This window comes from Ranitomeya variabilis, chromosome 2 (assembly GCF_051348905.1).
Source record: "Ranitomeya variabilis isolate aRanVar5 chromosome 2, aRanVar5.hap1, whole genome shotgun sequence".
Classification (NCBI taxonomy): domain Eukaryota; kingdom Metazoa; phylum Chordata; class Amphibia; order Anura; family Dendrobatidae; genus Ranitomeya; species Ranitomeya variabilis.
This window is the reverse complement of record NC_135233.1, coordinates 95,241,080-95,268,396: the sequence shown is the minus strand read 5'-3', so window position 1 is coordinate 95,268,396 and position 27,317 is coordinate 95,241,080. Positions and strand designations below refer to the sequence as shown.

The 27,317-nt window shown below is 44.7% G+C and overlaps 1 protein-coding gene across 1 annotated transcript in view; it reads right to left on the bottom strand.

The window, feature by feature from the left end:
- PUS10 (pseudouridine synthase 10) overlaps nt 1-27,317 on the bottom strand; it is a 135,852-nt gene that overhangs the window by 12,308 nt on the left and 96,227 nt on the right. Inside the window, exons 7-8 of the mRNA XM_077282751.1 lie at nt 19,556-19,617; nt 15,034-15,079 (exon numbers count right to left, since the gene is read on the bottom strand). Coding sequence (XP_077138866.1) covers nt 15,034-15,079; nt 19,556-19,617 — 108 coding nt within the window. The remainder of the gene's footprint in view (nt 1-15,033; nt 15,080-19,555; nt 19,618-27,317) is intronic.

The window sequence follows — 27,317 nt, the reverse complement described above, 5'->3', positions numbered from 1 at the left end:
TGAGAACCAGAAGAGGAGGCAAATCTACATAGTCTACCTACCTCCTTCATGGGAAAGATCAGGCATTTGTTCAGTGGTTTGGTCAACAAAGAGCTGCTCCTTAATTGTGGGGGTTCGGTGATCTCTTTCTCTTTTCCCCAAAAGTGATACTATTGAAATTTCCACCTTGACCAATAAGCCTAATATTAATCTCATACCCCACTTGGAAGGGGGTGGGAGAAGGAAGATGTGAGCTGTGACCGGCCATCACCTACAGCGATTGGTGAATCCTGTGTAATCTACTGTATACGCGGATATTATCCTTTCTTAGAATTCAGTCTGCGATGATAATGAGACTGATGAAAAGTCTTTTATTTGAAACAGGAAGTGTAAGCTTAGTATAATGTTTAACGTCTGTCGTGGAAACTGCAAGAAAATTGGCATTGGAACAACATGAAAAGGGGGATTCCATATCAATTTCCAAAGCACAAATTATAAGCTTGCGAGCAGGGCCCTCACTGCTATTGGTTTCTGTTGAATTATATGTTACTCTAAAATGTATTTTTTTTCTGTATACCGTATGTCCCCTCTTACTTGTAAAGTGCTGCGGAAAATGTTGGTGCTAGAAAATACATTTATTATTATTATTATTATTATTAATAATAATAAAGAATGGTTTGTTTTCTTTAGCTCTAATTTTTTTGGGGGTTATCTAACTCAAGGTAATATGTTATAAGCAAAATTTAATTTTTAGAAAATGACACCAATATATAAGAAAATCCAAAATGTACAAAGAAAATAATAACGGTAGCCTAAATCAATGTAGCGCCGGCGTCCCTGAATGCTGCCCCTCTTCCCCGGAAGGAATGCTGGTTCACTCACCGCTGTGGCCCCTTTCCCGCACACTCTCCTCCTGTATTGTGGGCGGCTGCACTGGATACGCGCACAGCACGCAAATCCCTGGGCACTGTGCTTAGGGCGCGCGCTCCCGCCTTCTTAAGGGGGCCACGCACACCGTCTTAAAGAGTCCCCAGCCAATAGCTGGGGAAAACTTACTATTTAAGGCACCTTCTCCTGCATGGAGGTGCTTGAGAAATGTGTTTTGCTAGTCATTAGCACGCTTTCTTGTTGTCAGGTCGACAGTACCGTCCAGATAGTTACTGGTTCTGTACCTGTCTGTCCATATTTGCCTTTTGGCTGTATTTCAGCCGTACCCACCAGCATCAGCTTGCCTGTATATCAGCCGTGCCCGCCAGTACCAGTCTGCACCTCCCTGTGTCTATCTGTATACCAGTCGTATTTGCCGGTATCAGCTTTACTCTCCTTCAGGGCTGTTCCAGCTACCTGTCCCTAGGGGGTCAGCTGCCATGTGTCCGAGGTCTGCCCTGGTGTAGCACCTGGTGTCCATAGGGAGCCAAGTCTAACCCCACCATTAGGGGCTCTAGCGAAGAGTCAGGTGTTCACCTAGTTACACCCCTCCAGGCTCTCCTCGGACCATGGCGCAGTGGTTCCACCACTCCCGTTACAATCAGGCACAGTTAAAGGAAACCTGTCAAACTTAAAGATGCCTCCCAAAGAAACATTAACTTGACGGTATGGCTATTTAAAAGATAAGCCAGTTGATCCCTTTATGACTCCAAAATCCTGTTTTAAAGTTTAGTCTGGAAGTGCATTGGGGTGTGACGATGCACTTACAGCTTCTCGCATTCTCTGAAAAAGCAGCACTCTCCTCTGGGTGAGTGACAGGTCAGTGTCCAGTGTACCAGAGTAAATGACCTGTCAATTAGTCAGAGGAGGGGGCTGCTTGTTCAGGAATATAACGGAGACCAAAGAGCTGTAAGTGCATCATCACACCCCAATGCACTTCCAAACTGAATTTAAAAGTGCAATTTGTCGCTGCTTCAGGGTCTATTTTGGGGCCAGAAAGGGATCGACCGGCTTATGCTTTAAGGGTCTTAAGTCATTTTAAAGGATTGTGGGGGGGGGGGGGGGGGGTGTAACTATTTCTGACAGATTCCCTTTCAATCTTTGTATGTTGTTTACCACTCAGGAAATACCCAGGAGCTACAGCAGGGAGGGATGGAGGCAAAAAAAATTGTAAGAAGGTGCAAATGCTATAAATTATTATGACACATTGATTTAATCACATAAGAACAAAGTGTTGACATGATACAAGCCTTTAAAAGGGGTTTCTGGGATCAGAATATCATCAATACGTGATCAGTGAGGGTTCAGCCTTTGGCACTTCTGAACAGACTGTGCACTTCTGTGAGCACTGCGGCCTCTTCAGTGTGAATATGGAACCGTTTATGGTTAGTAGTAAAGGTGGGTGATTGCAGCCATGTCTGATTGGCGTGAAGAGCACAATCCTGCAATACTGGCACCAGGTACAAATGGAAGAAGCCAGACAGAAAATGTGAGACGCCTACACTAAAATCCTTCAAAGGACAGCTTATGGGAGAAAACAAAAGCTGCAAACAGGCCTTTGGTTTATGGCATTGGCTGTAAAGTAGTTGTCTTTGATGTATGATATTACCTGTTAACCAGCTGTCTTTTGTGTATGAAATTGCCTTTTAAGCAGTTGTCTTTATTATACTAATAATGCAGAGATTCTTTGCATGCCTTATACTGTTCATGGTTATACTATTATGGGGTGCACAGAACCATCATTTATCTCTAGCAGCAGCCGTGTGTCAGCTTTGCATCTTGTGTTCTGTGACTGGAGGTGCCGGTGTACTCACTATGTAATATTAGTAAGAGATCTGAATGTATTCACATTATACAGGGAAAACGGCAGGGTGTATATACATTACACAGGTTACATAGCAGTATGTGTACATGTACTGTATATACACCCTGCTGTACACATACAGACAGGAGAGAGCTGGGTCTGCAGAGAGCACTGTCAGCATTCACAGACACCGAGTGAGCTCTGCTGAATGTAGCTAGCTCCGCCAACCAATGCGACTAGCCCCCCAGCCATCAGCTTCCAGAGCCCAGAAATGAGGCAGAATCTGACATCATGGAAAGCAGGAGATTCTCAGCCAGAGATGATGTGACCAGAAGAACAGCTCAGGTTACAGCAGGGTTTGGCAAAGCAAGGTGTTTAGTGAAGAGCTTACCCATGGCAGTTAGCTCACACAGAGAATAGTGGCCACCCCTCTAAGTCTGCAGTCACTCTCTATTGTCATACCGCTCTGTAACAGCTTAGTAAAGCACATGGCAGCGTTGGGTGAAGACAAAGAGAGAGATCTCTTTCTTCCATGGTCAGCAGAGCCGCGGAGCTTTGTGGATGCTCGGATCCTACAACCAGAAAGTCAGGCCCTTTCGGAGGACTTTAGGGGCAATTATGACAATTTTGACACTAAAGCAGATCTAATAAAATCACCAGTCTGGAACTGCCAAATTTTTTATTGAATAAAAATGGCAGCCCCAGATTGCTGATAAATTCTCTTTAAATGGAAGCGGTTATCTAAAATAACCTTATGGATATGGGGTTAATCTGCAGGTTCTGAAGCCATGCGGCAATTGCACTGAAAGCATGGCTACTGGAAGGAAATGAACCTTATTCCTTCGGGTAACCTCCAGCTTTCAGTCATAGAGGCGCAGCTTGCTCAGAACACAGCAGCAGGTGAAATCATGCCCCGTCACTGACTAACAGGCAGCTCTGTACTGAAGCACTGCTGAGCCGGCTGTCAGTCAGTGCCGCAGTGCGGTTACAGCAGCCGCTCACTGTGTACTGGTGGTCACTGAAGCAGCACTGGCTGCGCCTCTACGACTGAAAGCCGAGATTGCCGGGAGTAATAAAGTGCATTTCCTCCCAGTATTCAGGCCCTCAGTGTGGCGGCCGCATGGCTTCAGAACACTATTAACCTGAAGATTAACCCCACTTCCTCTGGCTAAGTATGAGACTTGGAGGCCATCAGCTGCCATAGCAATCCATCAGAACCCGCAATCACATTGCCAATTGGCTAACAGGGGGCGCGTTCTCCTTTTATCAAGCACTTTACATGCTGTTGTCACTATAAGGTTAATATGCTGGAATTATGGTTAAACTGCTGGGAAAACACAGATCCTACCAGTTACAACAGGAGCTTGGATGTTTAGATTATTCGGTTTCCTACAGCAGTGTTATCAGCAGGACATATATCCAGGGGTTAAGTTGGGCCTCAGGGCTTATGAGTCTAGCTATGTAGTGAAACAGTGCAATGGTCCAAGTGTATTCAATCATCTCCCACCCACCTAGCCGGACTGCCAGCTGCAGCTTGTACTGAGCAGTGTGATCTCAGCAACAGGAAGGAGGCACACTGAGAAGATGTCAATCAGTTTAGGTGAATGGAAATTTAGTCTAAACTTTCAACAATGATCATACAACCATTCTGCCCTGATACATCACCCTAGTAAGGTCTGTGTAATGAAGAATGCAGTTTATATTTTTAAGCCAGGTGACAGATACTCTTTACATAATACTAACCAATGCCAACACTAACATGTGATAGATAACAGATGTATGTAATTCACATAATGAAACCACAAGATAAACCACTCAAAAGACTAATTACACTGGACATCGGCTACTTCACAGCTGGGGTTTGTCAATTTCTCAGACACAGACACATTACACGTGACATATTCAGAAACACAACTTTATAAGTGAAGGTTCAGATGGACAAAACTAACCTTAGAACTCAGTGCTGGAAAAGCGCAGCGCCAATGACTAACTGTGCATCTACCAATAATGTTACACGCAGTAAGTTTTGGACACCCTTGATTGTGATGAGCTGGGAATCTCACTACACTGAGGAGTTTACAAAAAATGGGAACGGTTTACATCGAAGTCCTAAAAACGGCAACGTCCACACAAACACATTAAAGCGGAACAGACATTTGTCAGTAGAAGAAAAACAGTTGTAAAGTTCCGTAATTGTCAACTTTTACCTTCACTGCCACCTAATGCAGGAAACTGAATGAATTCTGTGGCTGCTCTAAGTCATGGCGTGTTCGCACCATGCAAAAGATGTGTCCAATATTATACCCATAAATACGACTTTTCATGGAATGTTTGGAGACGTGAAAGCCGTGTATGCGCTGCCACCTCCCCATTCACAGTATAAACAATTATCCAGAAAACACCACCTAAAGAAAGAATAAAAAACATCTTTATTAGAAATATCAACATACAAAGATAAAGATAGCATGAACCGTGTGTACCACGAGACATGTATGAGGTACAGAAAAAAGAGAGAATCAAGTCCATACATGCAGTGGAACAGACCAAACTTCAGGCTGCAACACAGTTAAATGACCATAGCAAGGCTCCACCAGGTCAGGAAAAATGAGGAATTACGGCTCCATTTGTTTGTTTGGTTTCTTGACCTTGTATGTTGATATTTCTAATAAAGACTGATTTTTTGTATTAATTATCTTTGTTTAAGTGGTGTTTTTTGGATAATTTGTTATCCTTTTTTGATGTCATATGTTTCATGAACACCTATTTACTATTATGAGGTAACTGCTTCAGGCTATCTGAGGCCCCTCTTATAGACTTATATGTTGGTGGACACCATTTTGTTTCTCCCCATTCACAGTGCTGCAAGACTGGAACCCATTCTCTAGACTGGCGTGGGTGAACCAAGTGGGATGTGCATCTGTGAGAGCTAGTGCAGCTTAGTCCGACTGAAGGGATTTCATTTTTTAAGGACTTTTAAAGGGAAGGTGCCACCAGTTTTCTTGTAGTTTGTTTTTTTGTGAAATTAAGCTTAAAATAGTAATTAAAATGTGTTACTGCAATGTTTGCAAACATTTCTATATGAAAAATATTACATATTTTCTTACAAATATATATATTGACCACTAGGGGGAGCATTTTCCGTTTTAGACCTCAAGCAGCTATAGTAAGACTTACCAGCTTTACTGTTAACTGTAAAATTGGGGCAGTAACTGCTGACCTCACCATTTCCCTCCCCTTTTGGGTGGTCTAGTATCCCTCGGGCAGAATGAAGAGCAGCATCACAGGGCAGCGCCATTTTGTGGGAGACTGCCCTGTGATCTGCTATCACCAGCAGTTACTGTTTTTCTCTCTCCCATCAGTCTCTCTCACCCAGATGACATGATTCTCTCACCCCCCTCCATAACGCCTGGCCATTCACTGTAGGGAAGGGATGAATCACAACTCCTGCAGAGTAGCTGACAGCTCCTGCTCCTATAATGCTAATGGTACACTGTTCCTCCTTGATGTCTCTGCTATTCTGCCTGTACTGTTCTCCTGCCTTTTACTCCTCTCAGCCCTCAATCTAGCATCTGTTCTGCTGGAAGCAGTACTGCTTATGTTTAGTTAGCAGATCCGAGGGCTCCATGAATATGGCAGAACATTCCCACTACTGTGAATTGTGCAGCCCACAGAGGTGTGCCCAGTTCACAGCAGCTACTGCTCCATTATAATAGATAGGGTCGGAGTCGGTCTATTATCTCCTATGACCATGGGGTGCCGTATTATGACACTGATAGTGTCGTGCTGCTGCTGTGAAAACAAGATGTCAGCCCCCAGTGCCTACTTTAAACTCCTATAACACACGAAATATGCTTCAAATGCATTCAAAACTTGGTTATAACAGCATGTTATGCTACACTACATTGATTTATTAATGATCTACAAACGCGGTACCTTCCCTTTAAGAGGTTGTGCAGGAGCATTTTTTAATTTAAGTATGGACTACTGACTTAAAGGAAATCTGTCAATTTTGTTCTACCTCATCTGAGAGCAGTATGATGTAGCGAAACAGACCCTGAATCCAATGATGTATCACTTAGTTTACTGGGTGCTGCCGTTTTGACAGTTTTAAATTTAGTAATGAAGCAGAGCTGAGAAAGCTAACCTCCCCTCCAAAAGGCTCTGCAGGTACACAGTGTATTGTGAGTGAGCTGCCTATCACAGGAGGTTGCGGAGTCGGAGATGCAAGTGCAAGCCAGCTAGTCACAACAATGATAATGTCCTAGTGATAACATTTTCAGTGTAAGTAACCAACAGCACAAAGCCTCACATGTGACACTGTTGAAATCTGAGTTTTAACCCCTATCTCATGCTGTCCTCAGAATACCTAGCAGAAAACCTGCTGAGAGATTCCCTTTAATGGATTTCGTCTGGTGAGCTGGATGTCGTCATCCAATCACCATAGCAACGGTCGCCTATCGGAGGGAAGAGGGGATCCCTCCCTCTGCCTCCTAAATGCTGCGATCGCTATAGATCGGAGTATTTAGTGAGTTAAACTGCCAGAAGCGGTGCGGGCACCACTCCTGGCAGTGAACGTCGAGTGTCAGCTGTCATATCCGCTGAACACCCAGTGGCAATTGCCCGCGCACAGCCTACTTTGAGCGGGCGATCTCCATAACGTATATATACTTCAACTAAGTACTTCCCAAACATGATGTATATATATACTGCAAATGTCAGGAAGGGGTTGAAGGGAATCTGTCAGCAGGTTTTGCTATGTAATCTGACAGCAGCATGATGGAGGAGCTGAGATCCTGGTTCCAGTGATGTGTCACTTAGTTTACTGAGTGCAGCAGTTGTGACAGTGTCAGTTTTCTCTGCTGCAGATTTAGCAGAGCTTGGAATGTTGAGCCTCGCCAACACCACTCAGTTCCAGCTTTTTCTGTACAATGGATACTGACAGATCGGCTAATCAGTGGTGTACGCGTGGTTTGACCAGCAAACAAGAGGCAGATAGATAGTGATAATCTCCTGTTAAATTTATGGAAACAGAAACACACAGCCCAGTAAGTGACACATTGCTGAAATCCAAGTCTCTGCCCTTATATTATGCTGCTCTCGGAACAAATAATGAAAGAAGTAGCAAACCAGAGTTGTATGAATGTGACCGAAAATTACACAATATCCATAATGCTACTAATTAGTGGGACTAGTAGAAACAAATTGTCACAGACATAAATCAAAGGGGTGGGGGGGGCACGACGATCAAAAAGTCAAATCAAATATAGAAATGTAACAAAGCTTTACTGATTAAAATACATGTGTGAGCAAGCAGGGGAAATAAAGGACGCACGTGTACAAAGATCAGGTGTGTATGGGGTGCGCAGGGTGGGATCAGTATATATAATGAATCACAACAATATTATATGATGGTGGTATATATTAAACCAGTATAATTATACCCTGCAATGAGCACCAAATGGTAGACATCAAGTAACCATGTGGACTCCAACAAAATGGTCAATAACCATGACCAACTATTGGCCAATATATCACCTGGAATAAATGCAATGTATGGGTTCCACAGTACCTGTGCGTCCGGCCCTACGCACGTTTCGGATCTGCCTTCATCAGGGGGCATAGTGTAAGTATGGTGCATGGGTTTAAAAATGGAAGGGGATGTCACCGTGGACCGGAAGTGACGGTCGGCGTCTGCGACATGTGACGTCAAGATGACTTGGGTGAAGTGGTCAGACGTGAACCGCCACATACAGATGCAGAGAGATGGCGGGGATAACGGGGACAAAGCATGCATGCAAACCCAACGGATATATGATATGATTCCAAAGACCTATAGTAAGGGGTGTCCATGCCTATAAGAAATAGAAACTAAGAGGGGGAAATAAGTCTACCTGAGAGCAAGGGCAAAGGACGCATATTGGAAGCAATGCATTAGAAAACATAATACACAATACCGCACGTCACTTACACCGCAGCACTGAAATATATACTAGGATGTCCTCATTTATCATTTGATTGGTGGTAGGATATACAGTAGGAAAACATAGGGTGACATACGGAGTAAATGTGTAATACTATATTATTAGTCAACATAGTAAACATCTGCACATAATCATATGTGTACAGCAGCATATAATTGTATAGTTAACATAGTGGAACATCTGCGCATAATCATATAAACCATATTAAATAATAATTCTGAGGATCTAAGAGTATACACATAGGCATGCACACATAAGTCATAATAATTATAAATGGCCACCATATCATTCAAGTAAAATCAGAATAAACAAATAACGGTGTCATGATGTTAGGAACATATCATCGTAGTTATTAAATACATGAGACGTCTTTAGGTGGGTCCGGAGGGAACTGATCCCACCCTGTGCACCCCATGTGTGTCATATGTTCCCCTGCTTGCTCACACGTGTCGTTTAATCAATAAGGATTTGTTACAGTGTTCCTCTCTCCCTGTAAGAACACATAGCAAAACCTGCTGGCAGATTCCATTAAAGCCTACCTTCAACCTTAAAGACTACGACAATTACAAAATACGGTGAATGGTCGTCTTTAAAGCAGGTAAAATCAGGAACCACCCATTGAAACACCAACTGTAGTGAGAATGTTAGAGATAACCCTTATATACTTGTCGATTACAGAGTATATATATATTTTTCCATTTATATCACTACAGGTATGATTATGAATTTGATTAATAAAAATTGAATATCAATGCAGAACTATAAGCATAATGGTTAGTATGGCGACAGACACATTAGTCAGGAGATGACAGTCTGCAGGATGAGCAAATGCTCTCTCGTTTGGTTTCCTCGTTAACAAAGACATGCTAACAAGCAGGTAACGTTCACTGTCCCAATGTAGACTGGCCAACTCCAGCTCACATCTGGTGCAACATTCCAGCGCCATCTCTATATTAATTTAATTTCAAAACAATGTTTTGATATCTCTCTGATCAGGGAACCTAATATCAACCAGATACGATAAAATCATGCTTGGTGTGTCTAAGGTGGTAAAAATATGCTCAGAAACATCATCTTCTTCTAGTAGGTTCCTGTGGTAGAACATGACATAAATAGGAATTATAAATAATAAATGATCTGCACATTTTAATATTAATGTACAGGTGCACAAATACGCTATATGGCCAATATACAAACACGATGCGTCCTCACACTAATGAATACATTAACTCCAATACAGCTAGAGAGGTTAAAAACATAGGGTACCTAGTAAACATTTATTGTTCAAAAAGGGAAAAATCCATCCAACCACATCAAAGTGTACCTTTTGTATGAATGGTCCCTATCACTCGAGTCTATGCGTCAAGCTAGGCCTCACCTGAACTGGGTAAGGTCCAGCTTATATGTAAACCCTTGGCACATCAAGAAGTCAGAGACAAGTAGTAAGGACCATCCATATAGAAGGTCCACCTTGATGTGGTTCGATGACTCTTGCAATTTTTGATCAAAAAGCAAAAGTGGAGTTTGTATATTCATTAATTACAGTGTGCTGATGCATTGTGTGTCTAAAACTAATTGATGTCCTACAACCATCTTTTCTTGTAGATAATTAGTCATCCTCCTCTCATCGGGCCAGGAGCAGGGGTGAGGGGTCTGGTTGGGACCCTTTGAAATCTCAGATCCAGATACACCACGAGAAAAACCTAAAAGATACAACCAGGATTGTAGATCTGTCCAATTTCGGGAGTTTACTTCTGCAGGATCTCTCACCGATCTAACCAGAAAGAGGTCTCTATTTTATTCCCTTGGGTTTGTACTCCTTTGCCTTTTTATTTAATAATTTTGTTTTTTTGCAGGCACTGTACCTTTTGCATACTGAATCTAAAATTTAATAAGTTGGGTCCTTGCTGCTCTAATGTACCCACAAGTAAGAGGAGGGAAAATAAAGCCTAGCTGTGCTACTTTGTGCAGCTTTGGGGAGCGCTTACATCAGGGGGTGGACAAAAGTATTGGCACTGTTCGAAAAATCATGTGATGCTTCTTTAATTTGTGTAATTAACAGCACCTGTACTTACCTGTGGCACCTAACAGGTGTTGGCAATAACTAAATCACACTTGTAGCCAGTTGACATTGATTAACGTTGACTCAACCTCTGTCCTATGTCCTTGTGTGTACCACATTGAGCATGGAGAAAAGAAAGAAGACCAAAGAACTGTCTGAGGACTTGAGAAACCAAATTGTGAGGAAGCATGAGCAATCTCAAGGCTACAAGTCCATCTCCAAAGACCTGAATGTTGCTGTGTCTACCGTGCGCAGTGTCATCAAGAAGTTTAAAGCCCATGGCACTGTGGCTAACCTCCCTAGATGTGGACGGAAAAGAAAAATTGACAAGAGATTTCAACGCAAGATTGTGCGGATGTTGGATAAAGTACCTCGACTAACATCCAAACAAGTTCAAGCTGCCCTGCAGTCCGAGGGTACAACAGTGTCAACCCGTACTATCCGTCGGCGTCTGAATGAAAAGGGACTGTATGGTAGGAGACCCAGGAAGACTCCACTTCTTACCCCGAGACATAAAAAAGCCAGGCTGGAGTTTGCCAAAACTTACCTGAAAAAGCCTACAACGTTTTGGAAGAATGTTCTCTGGTCAGATGAGACAAAAGTAGAGCTTTTTGGGCAAAGGCATCAACATAGAGTTTACTGGAGAAAAAAAGAGGCATTCAAAGAAAAGAACAAGGTCCCTACAGTCAAACATGGCGGAGGTTCCCTGATGTTTTGGGGTTGCTTTGCTGCCTCTGGCACTGGACTGCTTGACCGTGTGCATGGCATTATGAAGTCTTAAGACAACCAACAAATTTTGCAGCACAATGTAGGGCCCAATGTGAGAAAGCTGGGTGTCCCTCAGAGGTCATGGGTCTTCCAGCAGGACAAAGACCCAAAACACACTTCAAAAAGCACTAGAAAATGGTTTGAGAGAAAGCACTGGAGACTTCTAAGGTGGCCAGCAATGAGTCCAGACCTGAATCCCATAGAACACCTGTGGAGAGATCTAAAAATGGCAGTTTGGAGAAGGCACCCTTCAAATATCAGGGACCTGGAGCAGTTTGCCAAAGAAGAATGGTCTAAAATTCCAGCAGAGCATTGTAAGAAACTCATTGATGGTTACCGGAAGCGGTTGGTCGCAGTTATTTTGGCTAAAGGTTGTGCAACCAAGTATTAGACTGAGGGTGCCAATACTTTTGTCTGGCCCATTTTTGGAGTTTTGTGTGAAATGATCAATGTTTTGCTTTTTGCTTCATTCTCTTTTGTCTTTTTTCATTTAAGACAAATTAAATGAAGATGATAATACCAAAGAATTTGTGATTGCAATCATTTTCAGGAAGAAACTGAGTATTATCTGACAGAATTGCAGGGGTGTCAATACTTTTGGCCACAACTGTATCATATTAGTGATTGTGAAGAACATTCACTGACTTAACCCAATTCTCCCATTCCCCACCCTGTCCAGGCTGCAGAACCAGAAATAGGAAACGCCGGCTAGAAAGAGACAAGATGCCTCTTACCTTGCACAAGACACACCTAGAAACAGCCAGCAAATAAACAAAACCAATTTCCAACACGACTTCCTCCTCCTGTCACTTCCTCTTTAGTCACAGTTTATTTATTTAATACTATATTGTGTTACTGACATTTATATGTAATCATGTAAGTGTTATATGAGACAATGGAGGAAGAAAAGGCAGTAAAAAAGTAAGAGAGACATGTAAATACATTGATCTAAAGCAGCTTTTGTACATTTACGGGATGATCCAGACATACTGTATATCCTGACAGAGATTGTGCTAAATCCCACACTCTGCATGCGATCCTACATGATCACCAGTCATCCACACCATGGAAGCCTGGCTACCAATCTACACTATGACGTTACAGGTAGGGGAGTTTAAGGATCGGGCATAGAAGGAACTTAATAAGGTGTAAGGTTTTATTGATGTACTTTCTGTCTCTTATTATTTCCTTTATGGATAAGAATAAAGCTGTACTTAAAAGGGAGACTCTCAGAAGGATTACACACCCCAAACTATGAATATGCACATGTATCTCTAACTAAGACAAGTACGGCAATACCTTTAAATGGCCAATCACTTCCTCTGTTACTGAGAAATCAGAGTTTAAATTGATATGCAAATGGAATAGATTTGAAGCCTCTGTCACTCCAGCTCTATTACCTGCCCAGTGCCACCTTCTTCTGCATGACTGACCGCCTCTATGCTTTGTAACTTCAGGCAAAGGAGCAGTAAGTCAAGCTGGAAGAGGCAGCGCTGGGTGCAGAATAGAGCTGGAGTGACAGAGGCTTCAGATCTACAATAGCACTTCAGCATCATTTGCATATCAATTTAAATGCTAATTTCTCAGTAATGGAGGAACGGAGTGACTATGTAAAGGTATTGCTAATCTTGTCTTTGAAAGACCTACATGGGCACATAAATAGATTGGGGTGCTAAATTCTGCAGCACAGGGTTACTCTGGCTCCGCTTACTTCTGCATCAAGAGGTGAGTGGGGCCATTGACATCATATCTACTGATATCTGCCAGGAAAGACGACGGCGGGGGACACAGAAGTCAGTGTAGAAGTGCAGTGCTGGTCTGAGAGGCGAGTACAGTTTTTTTAATTTTTAATTCCCATACTCAATACGTTTTTAAAACCCCATCTAACACCTTAGGGATGCGGACAATGTTCGATTTTGCGGTTTTATTTTTTTTTTAATCAACAGTCATACATTTTTTAATTTTCCATCGACATAGCCCTTTGAGGGTTTGTTTATTCGGGATGAGTTTCATTATTGAATGACGTTTTACCTTACAATGTACTGAGAAACGGAAAATTCTAAGTGGGATGAAATTCTACTACAGTTTTTATGGCTTTAATTGTGCGATATAAATGATCCGGTAACAAGTCAGCATGCTAAGGGTGATACTAAACATGTTTTTTTTTATTAAAGCACCACTAAAGCATTTTTTTTTATTGCGGTGCTACTAATAGAAGGCCCTTGCACTTAGTCGCATACTTACTATCCGCCATCTTCATCTGTTATCGGCGCCGCTCCCGTCGGTCTCCAGCAGTTTGAAACATGTCGGATCACTCCAGGGTTTGAAGCCACTTTTCAATGCAAGTCTCCTACAGCCTCGTTCTGGCCTCATAGACTACACTGAGAGTTTGTGACCTTTCCTCAGACTTCTGGTCAGTTAGACGTTGATGTCACAAGATGGTGGCGCAGGAAAAGAGCGGCGCTGGGAAGAGCTGATGATTGTTGTTTATAGAATTTGTCACCATTTGCTAAGATCAATTTTTTTATTTTTCCCTCAATGGGGCTGTATGAGGGCTTGTATTTCATGTGCCAAATTGTGTTTTTTCTAATGGTACTTATGAGCTACAAACCACATTGGGATCATTATATACTGCACTTTTTTGTGACAGATGCATTAACCATAAAATGCGAATTTTGTATATTTTTTTCTTTACTACAAGTGTTAAACAATTGTATATTTTCATAGGTTATACTTTTACGGACACAGCAAAAGTGAACGTGCTTATTTTTTTATATTTCAATTTTTATTTTTATTTTTTAAACTGGGGATGGGGGGGGGGGCTATATGAATTTTTATGCATTTTATTTTTTAATATTTTCTAAAACTTTTTTCCCATCTGGATTTCATGGGAGCACCAACATTGCGGTGATAGAGGGCCTTAAGCAGGTCCCCGGCTGCCATAGCTAACCTCACAACCTGCGATCATGTTGTGTGTGGGCTGTCGGACTTCCGAAACAGATGCCAGGGCAAGACCACACTCCTTAAACCCGGCTGTTAGTGATCGACTGTCCTGTGTGGAGTGGGCTCAGCTCCTGACCTGATCCACAATCGGACATGCTCCATAACTGGTATTTCCATCATGGTGCATTAAAGGGTCAATGAATTTGCATCACACATGAAGTTGACCTCACACATGAGACAGGTTGTTCATCTGTCAGATAGTTATTTCTCCTGACTCCCCACTAAACATGATCGCACAGCTCTGCGGAGTCCTCACGTATGCTCAACAGGTAGAGAGGAGAAAGTCATTGCCAGACTCCTCTGGCAGCAGCTTACCTCTCCTGAAAACCAAAGGATTGGACCAATGAATGCCAACTTCCTTCTCTTCCCCAACAGATGATATTGGGAGACCCCCCTACACATCAGATGGTCAGCCGACATTTACCTAAAGTGTATGGGGGTCTTTAGGCATAATTTCTTACAAATACTGCACACAAATGCTGCATTTCTGTGGATGACTAAATACTTACTTGCTTATTTTTGGCAGGTTTAAAACAGTCCTTGCAAACTGTGGCCCTAAAAAAGACATGAAATCAATTAAAAAAAAAGAAAAAAAAAACTACTGGAAGAATAAGACAACTAAATTCAAAGCACGAGTCCTAAATGTATCTGGAGGTCTCATTTGTCTTTGCTAAAGAGACACTGAGCGGAATGTGTTAATCTGAAGAAAATCCAATGCAATGACCCAATACAATTATGATCTCCACCAGCGTGATGTCACGGGGTTATTGAAAGAGAGAGGAGCCAAAAGACCGCAGCGTCTGAATACTCCTACTCCTGCACTGAAAATAAGCACTTCACCTTCTTTTTAAATGGTGTAAATTTATTTTGGCAGTACAGGGGTTAATTGGCCATGTTGGGAGCTATAGGAGTCTGAGCTCTCAGCTGAGCTTGGTTAGCCACTCCTATCCCCTTAATAATCTGGGTCCTGATTGAAACACTGTCAGAGCTAGCTTATGCTGCATGGCTGGGGGGAGAGGTGTTTTGGTGGTTATATGAGAAGGAGTTTGGAGGACTTATCTGTGACTGTTGTGTGGGTTTGTAAGTGTGATAATTCCCTTCCTGCCTCTTACTTTGGTTTTTCCCCGTCCTCCACTCCCCGATTCATTCCTCTGTTATATGTGAGTAAATGTTTGTATGCCTGGTATTTTTAGTTACCCTTGTTTGTGTTGCCTTGTTCGTCAGGTTGGTGTACTGCGGTGCACGGCAGCGCCCATCTTCCCTGGGTGGGGGAAGAAAACAGACAGAGGGCTGATTCAGGAGATAAGTCAAGGGTAGAGGCCTCTGCATCTTCACATTCAGAGGTATCTTGGGGAATAGGGTGAGCTAGGGCGCCCCTAGTGTTAGGGACAAGGAAGGAGCCCCTGGTCCCGAGTCACCCACAACTGTGTCAAGACACCTAATTCTTCCAAAATATTTTAGGAGTGCTGTGAAGAACCAGAATAGTAGAGGATTTCACCCAGATTCATTGTGACCTTGAGTTTTGTTTTAGCAGAGTGTTGATTCTACAGTGAAGAGATAGATGGAAATGTAATTCTAGAAAGGGAAGTAGAGCGAATATATTGGAGAAAGGAAAGAGTGAGAAATTCTGCTACTACAGGGGTGTAGATTCTGAGAATAAAGGGGATGCGGCACCGCCACAATCTTTCAGCAACACAGCTCCATTCAAATATTTATGGTCACCATGATTCCTTGAACAGCTGGTGGGAAAAACAGTGAAGGGTCTGCAGAATTGAAGTGCAGAAAATGGTACCTGAAATGGGGCATGCACAGATCGAGATCTTGGCTCGTCATTGAGCAGAGATCTAAATTTCCTCGTGCCTTGCACTGCCGACATTTTCATGAAGCCCACAGCCGGGAGATCAATGGCTCCTGCCTTACACTTCCGGGACACCTCCTCCTCTCAGCCCAGGGCCCGCAGCATTACCCCACTCCTGCTGGCTTCCTGCAGCGGCGACCCTAGATCCTGTGAACTTGCTCTACCGCTGGTGCCCCCCCTTTAAGCTACATTCGGACTACAAGATGCACCTGCATTTTTTTCCCAATTGTGTGTGTGTGGGGGGGAGTTTGTCTTAACCCTTTTCCGACATTGGGCGTAATAGTACGCCAATGTCGGGCACCCTCCCTTTGATGTGGGCTCCGGCAGTAAGCCCACATCTTTTCTGGCTCATGTCAGCTGTTTTGAACATCTCACATGTGCCGCTAACAGCTGCGAGAGGAATAGCGATCCTCCAGCAGCTGTTAACCCGTTGAAAGCCACTGTCAAACTCTTGACAGCGGCATTTAACATGCGCTTCCAGCAAGTGCGCCAGAAATCCCGCCCATCGGTGACCCGATCATGTGATCGCGGGACACTGATGGGTCAGCATGTCAACCAGAGGTCTCCAGCAGACCTCTATGGTTGTCACTGCCAGATTGCTATGAGCGCCACCCGGTGGTCGGTGCTCATAGCAAGTGAGCAATTCTACTACATACAGGCGATCTGATCATCGCCTGTATGTAGCAGAGCCGATGGGGTATGGCAGCTTCGAGTCTCCCATGGAGATTATGGAAGCATGCCAAAAGTTAAAAAAAAAGTTTTTAAAAATATAAAAAAATATATAAAAAGTTCAAATCACCCCCCTTTTGCCCCATTCAAAATAAAACAATTAAAAAAATCAAATATACACAGATTTGGTATCGCCACGTTCAGAATCGCCCGATTTATCAATATAAAAAGAGAATTAACCTGATCGCTAAATGGCGTAACGATAAAAAAGTCAAATCACCAGAATTACGTTTTTTTTTTTTGGTCGCTGCAACATTGCATTACAATGCAATAACGGGCAATCAAAAGATCGTATCTGCGCCAAAATGGTATAATTAAAAACATCAGCTCGGCACGCAAAAAATAAGCTCTCACCCTACCTGAGATCACGAAAAATGGAGATGCTATGGGTATCGGAAAATGGTGCAATTTTTATTTACCGTATATACTCGAGTATAAGCCGACCTGAGTATAAGCCGACCTCCCTAATTTTGCAACAAAAAAACTGGGAAAACTTATTGACTCGAGTATAAGCCTAGGGTGGAAAATGCAGCAGCTACCGGTAAATTTCAAAAATAAAAATAGATACCAATAAGAGTAAAATTAATTGAGACATCAGTAGGTTAAGTGTTTTTGAATATCCATATTGAATCAGGAGCCCCATATAATACCCCATGCAGTTATGGCCCCATAGATGCCCCATTTAATGCTCCATGCAGTTATGGCCCCATAGATGCTCTATATAATGCTCCACGCAGTTATGGCCCCATATATGCTCCATATAATGCTCCATGCAGTTCTTTATGGCCCCATAGATGCTCCATATAATGCTCCATGCGGTTATGGCCCTATAGATGCCCCATATAATGCTCCATGCAGTTATGGCCCCATAGATGCCCCATATAATGCTCCATGCAGTTATGGCCCCATAGATGCCCAATATAATGCTCCATGCAGTTATGGCCCCATAGATGCTCCATATAATGCTCCATGCAGTTATGGCCCCATAGATGCTCCATATAATGCTCCATGCAGTTCTTTATGGCCCCATAGATGCTCCATGCAGTTATGGCCCTATAGATGCCCCATATAATGCTCCATGCAGTTATGGCCCCATAGATGCTCCATGCAGTTATGGCCCCATAGATGCCCCATATAATGCTCTATGCAGTTATGGCCCCATAGATGCCCCATATAATGCTCCATGCAGATCTTTATGCCCCATAGACGCTCCATATAGCATTGTGCCACATGTAATGCTGCTGCAATAAAAAAAAATAAAATCACATACTCACCTCTCGTCGCTGCCCACTGCTCCTCAGCGTTCCGTCTCTCCGCACTGACTGTTCAGGCAGAGGGCGGCGCGCACACTCATACGTCATCGCGCCCTCTGACCTGCACAGTCACAGCAAGAGGACGGGAAGACGGAGCGGCGCCCGGGGGATGGAACGCGGACAGGTGAATATGAAATACTCACCTGCTCCTGACGCTGTCCCTGCCTGTCCCACGGTACCGCAGCTTCTTCCTGTAATGAGGGCGGTCACTGGTACCGCTCATTACAGTAATTAATATGCGGCTCCGCCCCTATGGGAGTGGAGTCCATATTCATTACTTTAATGAGCGGTACCACGTGACCGCTAAATAGAGGAAGAGCTGCAGCGCGGGAGACCATGGGACAGGCTGGGACAGCGTTAGGAGCGCCAGGTGCAGGTGAGTATGCGACAGTCCTCTCTCCACCTCACCCGCCGACCCCGCCGCTGACCATGACTCGAGTATAAGCCGAGAGGGGCACTTTCAGCCCAAAAATTTGGGCTGAAAATCTCAGCTTATACTCGAGTATATACAGTAATTATTTTTTTTTAAAGAAACTTTGGAATTTTTTTTTCACCACTTAGATAAAAAAGAACTTAGACATGTTTGGTGTCTATGAACTCGCAATGACCTGAGGAATCATAGTGGCAGGTCAGTTTTAGCATTTACTCAACATAGTAAAAAAGCAAAACAAAAAACTATTGTGCAACTGAATTTTTTTTGCAATTTCACCACTTACATTTTTTTTCCTGTTTTCCAGTACAAGATATGTTAAAACCAATGGTGTCATTCAAAAGTACAACTCATCCAGCAAAAAAACAAGCCCTCAAGTCGCCATACTGACCGAAAAATAAAGTTATGGCTATGAGAAGAAGAGAAGCAAAAATCGAAACCACAAAAATGAAAATACCTCCGGTTATTAAGGAGTTAAAGACAGAAAAATATGGGTATATTAGGATTGTACTTCCTCTTGTAAGGAATTCCTGCATATAAAGAATCTGAGTGAATCAGCCACAGATTACTGTAAACCTATGAGATGAGTAATGTGTTAGTAATTAGTGCTTTCCCTCCGCCAGTCCTGTGACTAAGAGACCTAAGAAATGAGGAATTGGACTCTAGTAAAAGATGGAGATCTGGTGGGCAGCGTCACTTACAGGAAGTGGCAGTCCTCGTCTGTATCGTTGTGACAAAACACCACCCCAACTTCAAACAGACTCTGAAAACAAAAACAAGATTTCAGCTACAGAGATGTGGTAAGCAAACAAAGGAAGGGAGAATACTGTGCGGTAATCAACCGTGAACGACAAGAGGAAACCAATCCTCAGCCATCACTAAAAAGACTAAGGGTGTGCTGCACAAAGCAAGAAAGCGCGGCCCCAGTGCTGCTGCTTCAGGCTTCCCATCTCAGTGAGTGATTGATGGGATATGCAATTAACGTAATTATCAATGAGATGACCAACCTCGACAGCCATCACTGATCCTGAGAATGAAGGGTGCCAGCACTGTCACCTGCGGCAGTGTGGCTCTATAAAAGTGAATGGGGCAGGCTGCAATACTCTGCATAGCCAGGTGGGCTGGAGGCGCTATTGTGCAGAAAAAAAAACATCAAGGGCATGCAGAGCTGAAGCCCCTTCAGTTTCAGGATTGGTGAGAGTTCCAGAGATCAGACCATGACAAATCATTAAAAGGAATAATTGGTGGGGGTCCAACCACTGGAACACAACTTATTGCCAGAAAGGGGAAATATTATCCCAGGTAGAATGGAGTGGCAGTGTGTATGACTGCTGCACCATTCCTTCCCTTTGGGCGGCTGAGTGCTGCGCCCCACTTTTTACAGCAGCCCCATAGGGAACGAATGGAGTGGAGGTCGGACATGTGTAAGGCAACTCTATTCTAACGCAGATAAATGTCTCTCGTTCTGCAGTTCAGTGTCGGACCCCAAACAATCTATAAACTATCACCCGTCCTATGTAAATGATGCCATATTCTAGCAATATCTCATCACTGAGGTGGGAGTACCCATTTACAAATCATATTTCATTACTAACATAAAATAGGGATTTTTGTGTACTCACCGTAAAATCCTTTTCTCCGAGCCATTCATTGGGGACACAGAACGTAGGTGTATGCTGCTGCCACTAGGAGGCTGACACTAAGTGATACAAAGAAAGTTAGCTCCTCCCCTGCAGTATACACCCTCCTGCTGGCTCTCAGCTAACCAGTTCGGTGCAAAAGCAGTAGGAGATCAATAACAATATATGAGCGTATAGCATGTCACATTATATATGAGAGTATAGCATGTCAGATTATAAAACAAGCATAAGCTAATAAGAGGGTGGGAGCTGTGTCCCCCAATGAATGGCTCGGAGAAAAGGATTTTAACGGTGAGTACACAAAAATCCCTATTTCTCCTTCGCCTCATTGGGGGACACAGACCGTGGGACGTCGCAAAGCAGTCCCTGGGTGGGGACAACTTCAGATCAGGCCCTGTGTAACCGCTACTTACAAGTGCGCCACTGCGGCCTGCAGAGTCCGCCTGCCCAGACTCACATCTGTGGAAGTGCGGGAAATATAGTGCTTCAAGAATGCATGCGGACTGGATGAATCCGCAAGCTTGCAGGCGTGCCTTGCCGATGACTGGTGCCTAGAACCCGAGAGAGACAGGGAGATAGGTTGACATCTAACACGGAAGGACTCCTGGATGGTGAAACAAATCCACCAGGCTAACATGGCCGATGAAACGGCTAAACCTTTCCTGTAAACGTCAGGAAGCCTTCCTCTTACCGTCAGGAAGCCCAAGATAAAGTGTCCAACCTTCAGAAGGATGCCGTCCTCGAGACGTACCTACTCAGAGCACTCACTTCGTCCAGAATATGGGGAACTCATTCCACTTTGTGGACTGGTGCCGAAAGAGATGAGGGAAGAACGATGCCCTCATAACAGTGGTAATACAATACCACCTTGGTAACAAGGGACGGGGATGACCTGAGGACAACCTTGCCTTGAAGGTAATAAGGGAAAAAAGTCTGAAAGAACCGTGCAGCTAGCTCCGAAGACTCGTCAGGATGAGGATATCGCAGAGAAAAAAGGGCGACCTTCCATGATAGTAAAGTCTGTCCGGATCAAAAAAGAGTTTACTGTAAGACTCCTAGGACCATTAAGGTCCCAATGATCTAACGGTATGCGATAGGGAAGAACTACATGTGAAAACTCCCTACAAGAAAGTCCCTACTTGAAGTTTTGTTGCAGTAAGGCAGAAAGATACTAGCTCCGCAAACAAAAAACTGACGTGGTCAGTGCGGATCTCCGAGGATCACTGGGGCCCTTTCTGCTTCCGAAAGGCTTTCGGAAGTAGTGGAAGGGGAGTTATGGAAACTGATACCACGGAAGAACCAGAGCATGAAGTGCGATGGCTCTTGGATCTCGAGGCCGAACCACGAACTCGAGTACATTGTTGTTCAGTCTGGACGCCATCCGATCTACAACTGGAGAGCTCCAGTGAAGGCAGATCTGATGGAAGACTTCGGGGTGAAGTTCCCACTCACTTGAGGTGGAACCCTGACGGCTAAATATGTTTGCCGCCCAGAGTTCTACTCCTGGGATATGTACTGCCAAGATCACCGAATGATAGATCTCGGCCCATCAGAGAATGTGAGGTACCTCGGCCATGGCGCCTGACCGTGGGTACTTGCTAGATGATTGATGTATGGCACAGCCTTGGCATTGTCCAATTGAATTAGGATGGGGTGACCCGCCAGAAGGCAGTGGACCTGCTGTAGGACTACTGTTCGGATCTCCAGAGCAATGATCAGGAGAAGACTGGCATTGGTAGTTACTAATAACCATTGAACTGGGAGAAAGGCCCTGGATGAAGAAGGAGCTCAGAGACTATCATCTGAAAGTCTGTTTGACTTGCTGAAAATGAGCGGAGCGAAGGAACCTGCTTCCATTGTCGTCACCATTTTTCCTCAGAACCCTCCCAGCAAATCAAATGAAATAAGGGGATGAGTGATCAACTGAGCGAGCTCCCTGTTGAAGCGCCATGACCTTGTCTCAAGGGAGAATTACCATCCTTCTGGAAGTGTGCAGGATCATCCTCAAAAAGGATATCTGCTGGGCTGGAAATGAGAACTTGTCGAAGTTTAGCTGCCAGCCCAGGTGAGAGGGTATTGCAAGTGATATAGACTACTCAGCGTAGTCCTGGAAGGGCGGCTAGACAGTTGACAAAAGAGGGCAGGATGACCACACCTCTAGGGTGCAAGAGGAACATGACAGCCGCCATGAGCCTTGCGAACACTCTGGGTGCGGTAGCAAGGCCGAAGGACAAAGTTGTGACTTGAAAATGCTGTTCACGAGTGGAAAAGCGAAGGAATTTTTGAAGAGGGTAAGCATCCTGAATGTCGATGGATGCCAGAAACTGCACCTTTTTCTGTTTAAGTTATGGCTGAGCGGAGGAACTCCATTGGAAGAAGGAGGACCTTGTCAAAGGTTGTTAGAAGTTTGAGGTCCAGGATCGGTCTTACTTTTCGTTCCCCTTTTTGGAACCAAGATCCCTTAGATCTAGACTGTCCTGGACAACCCTTCCACTGCTGGTTGGGGCTGTAGGAACATACGATCCTTTGTTAGTCTCCCGCTCAAAAGATTTGATTGGCCAGTTGTACTGTCTTCGGGAAAAGGTTACTGGTGTGAATCAAAGTAGTTAAGGTCTCCAGTCAGGAGACCATTGCTCTAGCAATCCATGCGGCGGCTAGGGAGGGTAGAGCGGTGAACCCGAAGCCGCAAGACGGAACGAATGAGAATTGCTATCTGACAGTCCGTGGTATTTTTAATGGATGATACATCAAGCAGGGATACTGGTAGGTATGCCACAGGAGATTCAAACCGGTTAATAGGCCAAGTGGCAGAATGCGTGGCTGCATCCAGCAGGTTATCGTCTCTTGCCATCGCCGCTCTCATTTGACGGTGCACAGTTAAAAATTAGCAACCCTTGATCCACCATCCTCTTAACAGGGAAGTGGAGAGGGATCGTCTGCCTTCTTGCATCATCTGTTAAATAGTGGCGATGCAGAGGGGGGTGCTCGGACGCCAAAAAGGGTGCCTCTGTACATCCACAGAGTTCAGGTCTCCGGGTGGACAGGACAGGTTGTCTGGCGTTAGGCCTGGATGCAGAAGAGGATACATGGAGGCGACACTCCGTGTGCTCATCTGTTGATGGTGTGGGGAGAACGGTGCCCTTTAAAGGACCAGTTGCCCTTAAAAATCAGACCAGGCATGGCATCCCACGTAGAGGCTTCTGTCCAGTAAATCGCTTATCCAGACTGAATGGAAAATGCTCTACGAGGGAGTTTAGTCTCCTTATGAGGGACACTGCGTAGTCTAGAGCAGGAAGGGAGTCCTCGTCAATGTACAGAGATTGGTTGACGATATAAATAGGCGAGTTCATCCTTTACTGAAGCTCTGGCAAGTCCAGGTCCAAGGCAATATCCGATCCATATTCAGAGTCTTGTTCTCAGCAAATCCTTGGGGAGAGAGATCATGAAATTAAAACTTCCGTTTTCTAGATGCCTGTACGTTTCTAGAATACTCACGGCCCCTGCTAGCCGACGGCTCCCATGTAGGAGAGGGACCATGTATATCAGTCCTGCGAGCACTCCGAGCCACAGAGGGATCACGGAGGGATTCCATCTTTTGGTCAGAGAAACCATGGGTTGCGGCAGCGACGAAGTCCACTGAGGAAACTAGGTACTCTGGGATAAACTGGGATCAGCAGCGGAGGGCTCCTGAGCTCATTTAGGGTGACCGGCTTCGGATTGGTCATGTGCCTTTAAGACCAGGGAATACTGGTCGTGTGCCTTTTAGACCAGGGAATACTGGTCGTGTGCCTTCAAGACCAGGGAATACTGGTCATGATCTATTAGGACCAGGGAATACTGGTCGTGTGCCTTTTAGACCAGGGAATACTGGTCGTGTGCCTTTAAGACCAGGGAATACTGGTCGTGTGCCTTTAAGACCAGGGAATACTGGTCGTGTGCCTTTAAGACCAGAGAATACTGGTCATGTGCCTTTAAGACCAGGGAATAGTGGTCATGTGCCTTTAAGACCAGGGAATACTGGACATGTGCCTTTAAGACTAGAGAATATTGGTCATGTACCTTTAAGACCAGGGAATACTGGTCATGTGCCTTTAAGACCAGGGAATAATGGTCATGCGCTATTAGGACCAGAGAATACTGGTCATGTGCCTTTAAGACCAGGGAATACTGGTCATGCCATGTTGCAGAGTCGTTGTGCCCCTTTAATGCAAAGTCGTCGCCCCTGTGTGAGCCGGTTGGGTGGACCAAGATGGCCACCGGGAGTTGCAGAGGTGATAAAATCTCACAGAGAGCGAGAAGCGCCAATGCGGGGGGCGGAGCCACAAGCATGATGTGGGCAGAGCCCCGAGACTTCCATGAATAGGCCCAAGCCGGGGCCTAAATTTCTGCAGCCGGCGGGAGCAATACCAGCGGTAGAAGTGAGGGGTGTTGTAGTGGACGAGAAAACTGAGCGCTTCCGTGCCAGGCGAGAAGCGCCAGAAAAGCGGGCAGAGCCGCCTTAGGGCGCCATAGTGCGCTTCCGGGGTGCGGCCTACACATCGGCCGAAGCCGGCGGCTACATTTTTGCAGCCAGCCGGAGCGTTACCTCAGGGAGGTGGGCCACAGGGAAGCCGGAGACTGCCTGTGAGCATGTGAATATCCCACTGCAGAGGCCCACCGCTGACAGGATCCACTCACCATCGGTACGGGTCCCGGCATGGAGCCGCCGCGGATGACTGCAGGTCGGGTATTGCAGCGTGGACGGTGCAGGGGTAGAGGGATAAACCTCAATCCATCATCCTCTTTGTGCCATCCGCTTTCACAGTGGTGGGACAGTGGGGGCTGCTCGGACGCCATAGAGAGGGGCCTCTGTATTTCCACGGAGTTCAGCCCCCGGGTGGACAGGGCCAGTTGTCCGGCAATAGGCCTGGCTCCAGGAGAGTGTACATGGAGGCGACACTCCATGTGGTCGCCTGCTGCTGGTGTGGGGAGATCGGGACTCGAAGAAACCGTCGTCCCTGAAGTGAGCTCAGGCATGGCTTCCCATGTCGCAGGAGAGGGTATGGGGAGGTATACTCGCCGTGCTCGCCTGTTGATGGTTCGGGGGAGATCGGAACCTTGAAAGGATCCGTCACCCCCTTCACTCTGTTAATTAAAAAATAAAAATTTACAGAAAAGTAAAAAATTAAATAAAAATGTTGGGGTCTGAACCAGACCCATGTGCCTCCTACAGACACTAAGCAAGAACTGGTTAGCTGAGAGCCAGCAGGAGGGTGTATACTGCAGGGGAGCAGAGGACTTTCTTTGTATCACTTAGTGTCAGCCTCCAAGTGACAGCAGCATACACCACGGTCTGTCTCCCCCAATGAGGCGAAGGAGAAATCATACTTCATTATTACCTTATCCGCAGGGTCCAGAAGAAGGCTCCTCACACTACAGAGCTACTAAATGGTTTTGTTATCCACAAACTGTTGTCCACTTTTATCAGAAGCAGATAGAGCATGCACTTTCTTTGTTTTTGCTTGCTAGTATTTGCAACTCAGCGCTGTGTGAGTGAAAAGGGCTGAGCTGCAATTTTGGACAAGAACCATGGAGGACAAATGTATTATGTAGACGTTTTCCCCTCTCATCTTATACAGTCCCCTTAAGATGCCTTTGTGCACATGGTATGGATAGTGTGTGAGGCAGGTATTCACCAATTCTTCTGATGACAAAGAAAAGCGTCCAGCATGGACATGGTGAAAGGCATATAGTCACTAATAACATTTTGTCATTAATAAACATAATAAAACAACTTGCATCATTACTTAGTAAGTTAAAGGGGTTTTCACACAAACAAAATTCATTTTAATCAATAGATCTTGGAATAATAATAGTTTCCACAATTGGATGTGTTTAAATAAAATGTTCCCGTGCTGAGATAATCTTATAACTGTGCCCCTGCTGTGTACTGTGTAATGGCCATGTCTGACCGTACAGGGACATGGTCTGATCATACCACATCTCCTGGGCAGAGGAGGAAGCAAAAGAGTATACAGACAGGACAGCTGAGATCACAGCGGATTCTTTATGTTAAGAAATGCTGCTGCTGCTTGTTTGACCTAGAGTACAGGTTAACGTCAACAGACTTATATCTACCTTCATTCTTGAAAACTCTGAAAAGAGCGAGTGCATCGCTCCTGAACTAAGAAGATTAAGTTGACAGTTGGAACCAGCAACTCAGCGTTCCCCGTGCTGCTGTGAAGTGCAGCTTTGCCTGTGGCACATCAGAGAAGTGAAGAACAACTGAAAATGACCAGATACAGCCATCTGCAGCAACACTTGCAGGCGTTAGCCGTAGACCCAACAAGTGGCGCGTGTGCCTTGTCTAATTAATCGGCTACTCTTAAAGGGAATCTGTCAGCAGGATTTTGCTACTTCATCTGAGAGCCGCCTGTTGTAGGCAAAGAGCAGCTGAATCCAATGATGTTTCACTTAGATTACTGAGTCCAGCCGTTCTCACACAATCAGAGTTTTTATATTTGGTAATAAAGCGGAGCCGAGAAAGCTAACCCCGCCCACACCAGGCTCTTTATATACAATGTCCATAGACAGTGAGCTGCCTATCACAGGAGGGGGCGTGTTGGACCAAGGCTCACTGACCAGCTAGTCACAGCAATGATAAGTTACTGGTGCTAAAAGAATCATTGCAGGCAAACAAAACCTCAGAGCTTGATAAGAGAGGCATTGCCGAAATCTGTGTTTTAACCCCTACCTCATGCTGTCTTCAGATTACATTGCAAAAACCTGCTGACAGATTCTCTTTAAGAGACAGCAGGGTAGCCGGTAACCTACACAATGAGCT